Source organism: Pteropus vampyrus, unplaced genomic scaffold, assembly GCF_000151845.1.
Source record: "Pteropus vampyrus isolate Shadow unplaced genomic scaffold, Pvam_2.0 Scaffold2, whole genome shotgun sequence".
In the NCBI taxonomy this organism is placed as follows: Eukaryota; Metazoa; Chordata; class Mammalia; order Chiroptera; family Pteropodidae; genus Pteropus; species Pteropus vampyrus.
Window position 1 is genome coordinate 20,598,766 of NW_011888783.1, and position 5,513 is coordinate 20,604,278.

The 5,513-nt window shown below is 38.3% G+C and overlaps 1 protein-coding gene across 1 annotated transcript in view; it reads left to right on the forward strand.

Annotated features, from left to right (window-relative positions):
• Nucleotides 1-5,513, forward strand: part of STK39 (serine/threonine kinase 39) — a 233,354-nt gene that overhangs the window by 123,185 nt on the left and 104,656 nt on the right. Inside the window, exon 13 of the mRNA XM_023529694.1 lies at nucleotides 193-260. Coding sequence (XP_023385462.1) covers nucleotides 193-260 — 68 coding nt within the window. The remainder of the gene's footprint in view (nucleotides 1-192; nucleotides 261-5,513) is intronic.

Genomic DNA, 5,513 nt, shown 5'->3' on the forward strand with positions numbered 1-5,513 from the left:
TTAGTCATCTTTCCAACCTTCACACAGAACTGTTAGGTGACAAAATAAGACCAGCATGTACAAAAACCTAGTTTTGAAATTTCCAGAAAGAAAGGACTGTATGAATCAAGGGATGTCATGATTTTATTTGTGTGTTTCCTGGGTTTATAAATAACACTCTTTTGCTGTTTTTTGTTTTTTTTTTTTTTAAAGGGCCAACCCAATGCTAGTGAGGACTATAGAGAAGCTTCTTGTGCTGTGAACCTCGTTTTAAGATTAAGGTAAATGATATTGTTGTTTGTTTTGCATCACTTTCCCTATAGTACGATATCCTGATCACCTTCATTAGCTTTTTATAATATTAATGTAAAATAAAATAAAATTTTAAGCTTATTGGATTTCCCAAAATAGCTAGTGTATGCTTTATTTCTAGAACTGACTGTTCTCTTTTAGCTGCTTACTAAAGAAGAGTAAGAAAGAAAAGCACCAGCTGAGTGTGTCTGCAGGCTCAGTGTACCCTTCATTAAGTGTTTTTTCCTCGCCTTTTCATTCTTGAGGTTTTTGTTTGTTTGTTTGTTTGTTACTTTTTTACAATGTGAGATCACAGTAAGATTTTTAATGAGTTTCTTTCACACTTCAGCAGTTGGTCTCTGTCAGAAATAAACCATGCTTGTACTACAAGTTGCCTGTTCAGAACATTTTTCAGTGATAGTCTTGATCAGCCACTGTGGAGAAATGACATATATTTTGAAAGAACCCTCAGTCTTCTAGGAAATGGATACAGATTTGGTGCCTGACAGTATAGTCTTTGTATCTAATGAATGAAAGCTCTTTCTGCTTCAAGGATTTTTAAATTTTAATGTCTATCTTAATGTATATTCTTCGTTAAGAATTTGGTATCTCAAGATAAATTTGCTTAAACTTAATTGTAAACAGCTTAATTTGCCACGTCAATCAGAATATGGTCATGTTTTTGAAGGTGTTCTAAAATAAGTTATACATGTTCTCCTTTGACAATTAAACAAATAAAACACATGGCTAATGGAGCATTTTCAGAGCTGTGGCTATAAAAAGCAGGTTCATTTTCAAGGTTAGTTTCCAGCCCTCTGAGTTATTGTAGTCCGTCAGGGTAGATTATCATTGCCATAATCACCCCTTCCTTCTGATGGTCATTTACAATCTGCAGTTCATTTTCACATACTTACCAGGGGACCCTCACAACAACCCTTGTTGTGATTTAATTCAGAGTTGATTTTCCAGTCAAGAAGTGAAATTATTACAAGACTGTTTTCCTTATATTTGAAAGTAGTCTTGATTATGAGTCACAATTAGCATATTTCACAATCTCCAAAGAATGAAATAGCCCATTTCCTTCTCATTTGACTTTGGAACCAGGTACTCCTTTCATTTATTTTTCATTTGTTAGTTTATTCATTCAATCCACCAGTGTTTATGAGAAACCCACTCTGTACCAGGCTCAGTGCTTGGCGTTAGTTCGCAGGAATGAGCGAGACTGTGGAGATTGCAGTCAGTCCACTGAGTGTGCAGTGTTGGAAGTGACCTTTAGAATCTAGTCATGCAATCTTTTATTTAATATACACAGGAATATTTTCTTTAGTCTAGTTGTTGGATATTTACCCAGGCTGTTTGCATACTGTGGGTCACCTTTTTCCATGATCACCTCTATGATACTAAAAAGCTTTAATTGTTATAGTTCATCTTCCTCTTGAAGATTCAACTGACCTTCCTATTCTGGGCCCCTACGGGCTCAAATTCTGGCCCTCAGAGTAAATATCAGGCTCTCTGGATAAAAGACCTGAAAGGTGTCTTTGAAAAGCATATTTCAAGCCTTATCTTCAAATATTGTTTTGCTCTAGGCAGTAGAACAATGTAAAAACAAATGCATTTCCTCATTTTTCTGAGAGCCATTCGTATATTTGCAAGGCTTATTCTTCTCTTTTCCTAAGCAAATCAGTGCAAATAACTTTAGCTGTGCTTCTCATACTGTATCCCCCTCATAATCCTGGTTAGTCACCTTTATTGACATTTATTCTGCACCTGCTTTTGTTACCATTTTCCTCATGGGTCTGGGTGGTAGTTTTCCTGAGTTTGTGGCTTAGATCACTAGTCCTACAGTATTCTCTGAGAAGAAAGAGTTCCATGTCCAAAAATGTTAAGAAACAGTAGTGTGTGGTATCCATCTTTTCTGCACGTGGAAATCGAAAGGAACATTATTTATTTTTGGAAATCGAAAGGAACATTAACATTAAAGGTTCTAAGAAGTCCTGCAGGAAAGGAAGTTGTTCATTCTAAAACCTATTTGACCTCAGAACTCTTTTCCTGGAATTGTTTTCCAGTTTGACATTGTCTCTTTGAACCGTAAATGTAGCACCCTTAATTAAATGCAGGCCTTTAGATGTGGTCTGAGCCACTTGAATACAGTAGTAAGATCATGTGATTTTTCAAATCACATTCTGTATTTCTCCTAAATCATCTCATTTTCATTACCTTTTGAAATATCCATGTACCTTGTTGGCAAATTTAGCATGACCTAACAGTCAAACTAAACCTGATTTTATTTTTTTCATTGGAAGGATTATCAAGCCTAATTCTGAACTTCATTCAGCATGTGTTTTAAAACTCTGTCTTAACATTTATAACTATAATAATGAATCTGTTGATTTTGACTTGCTGCTTGCCCACCATACATCTTACTCATGATTGTCGATGTGTCATATTAGTTATGGTGTTTGGATATATATCACTTGCCAGTCTGATGAACCTATCTTTGACATCTTTATCCAAAACACTGATTAACATGTTCAGAAATTCAAGTAGGAAAGAGCCTCTGGCATCTGTTGGAAACTGCTCACTTTCTAAATGGCTTTGAATAATTAGTATTTTATGGTATCATTGTTCAACCAAAAACAAATCCTATTTAATCCCATCCCTTTTAGCAGACATTAACCATTCAGAAGGATATTATAAAAGGATCCACAGAAAGTGTTGCTGAAATTAAGACGTAACAATGGTATTTTCCTAAATGTAACTACCTAGAAACACCTTCAAAATATGGAAATGATTTTTAGTGTAACTTATTTTCAGTGAACATATGTTGATGCCCGATTGTTTGTATACATGCTTACCCTATATTTTAAAAAGGTTTTTGCTTAAGCTAGTGTTTTTCATATTTAAGAGCTTGTGAATTTCTCAGAATATACTGTTGGACTCCTCGAAGGGCAGTCCTTGTACTTTAATGTGAAAAATAGCCTTCGAAAGTTAAAAGTTAAATGCTATTAAATTTTTATGATCACTCTGTACTGATGTAAGTGTAAACAGAAAATACATTCATTTTATAAATATTTATTGAGCACCTATATGTGCATGTGTGATATAACCAGTGGCGGAGGGTGGGGAACAAGACATTTCTTGTCCTCCAGGAGCTTACATGCTGGAGGCAGAAAGAGGAACAATTCAAATATTACTTACATGATATATAATAATATATCAAGTTATCTGAAAGAAGAGCTACATCAGGATAGAAGGTGCTATTCTGTATTAAGGAAGGCATATTAGTTTTCAACTGCTGTGTAACAAATTGCCATGAACTTAGTGGCTTAAAACAACATACTTTTACTATCTCAGTTTTTTTCGGTGAGAAGTCTGGGCACCACTTAAGAGTTCTCTGCTGTGTCTTATAAGCCTGCAATTAAGGCATGCTCATCTGGAGCCCTAGGCCTTCTTCCAGGCTCATTGGGGTGTTGTCAGAATTCAGTCCTTACAGTTGTGGACTGCGGTCCTCTGTTCCATCGGACCACCCCGCTCCACAGACCATTCCGACATGACTTTGCTTTTTTCAGGGACAACAGGAGACCATCTCCCCTTCCCTCCAAGGCCTCAGCCCCTCTGTTAAAGGTTTTTCACCTGATGATTAAACCAGTCCCATCTAGGATAATCTCCCTTTAGATTAAGTCAAAATCAGTTGTTTTGGAACTTTAGTTATATCTGCCAAATCCTTTCACCTTTTCCATGTAGCATGACTTAATCATGGGAGTGACAGCCCATCATATCTAAAGGTCTCCTTCGCACTTGGGAGAGGATTATGCAGGACATGTACACCTGGGGACAGGAATACTGGACACCATTATAAAACTGCGTACTACGGAAGGGCTCTCTAAATAAAGTGATATTTGAGCTGACCACCGATGGAAGTGAGGATTCAAGCCATGAAGTTGTTTGGAGGCAGAGAGTCCTAGGGCAGAGCAAACAGTGATTGCAAAGATTCTGAGGGGAAAGCACAAACAGTTATAAAAACAGCCAGGGGACCAGTGCGGACAGCCTGGTAGGGGATGAGGTCAAAGAGTTAGCAGGGGCTGAATCACGTAGGACCGTGTAGCTTGTAGTGAAGACTTTGGATTTCGCTATTGGTGGAAACTGTTGGAGGTTTGTGAGCAGAAGAATGATATGATGTGAATTAAGTGTTAAAATGAGCACTGTGTTTGCGTTGTAGAAAATAGACCATTTAGGGTAGAAACAGAGAGTTCGTTGGTAGACTCTCACAGAGATGCAGAGAGTAATAATGTGACCTGGACCAGTGTGGAGGTGACATGCAATTACTGGACTCTGGATGGAGGAGCAAGAACTCAAAAGTTACTCAAGGATTGGGCCTGAAAATATGGACGAATGGAGTTGCTGTTTCCTGAGATGGGAGAGTTGGAGTTGCAGGTTGAGGTGGAATCAGGAGTTCAGTTTTGAACACGTTAAGTTTGGGTTGTCTAGTGGATATCTCTGTGATGAGCTCAAGTAGGGGGCATGAGTCTGGATTGCAAAGGAAATCTGTTTCTGAGCTAGAGATATAAATAAATTGGAGAACTGTTGGCATGCATGGTATGAAATTTTAAGAGATCCCCTGGGGAGTGATGAAGGTAAAGAAGAGAAGTGGCCTGGCACACACCTCCGGTGGTGCATGGACGAGGAGTAATCAACCGATAAGAAGAGGCTGGTGCAGCAGAGGAGAGAACGGTGGTCCTGTAAACCGAACAGAGGAATTGGCTCAAGAAAGGAGTGAAAAGTTGCATTAACTGCTATTAGAGATCAAGTACAATGGGAACTAAGAATTCACCATTGTATTTGGCAAAATGTAGCACATTCTTGACTTTGGCAAGAGTTATTTCAGTGGATTGATGGGGACAAAACTTGACTGAACTGGATTCAGGACAGAGTAGCAAGAGAGAATGTGAGGTAAGAAGGATAAATAACTTGTCTTGCTAGAAGTTTGCTAAATATGGGGAGCAAAGAATTGGGATGATGGCTCAATGAGAATATGGGGTGAAGAGAAGTCTTTTTAAAAAAGCATTATTCGTATGGGAATGATCCAATAGAACAGGAAAAATGGAATGAGGGGACGTTGTAAGACTGATATGCTCAGGTGGGTGGGAAGGGATGATGCCCAGGCATCCATGTAGATGTCAGGCTTAGGAGAGTGGAAAGGTCACCTGTTGAACAGTGCAGCCACCATAATGGAGGTGGTGGGG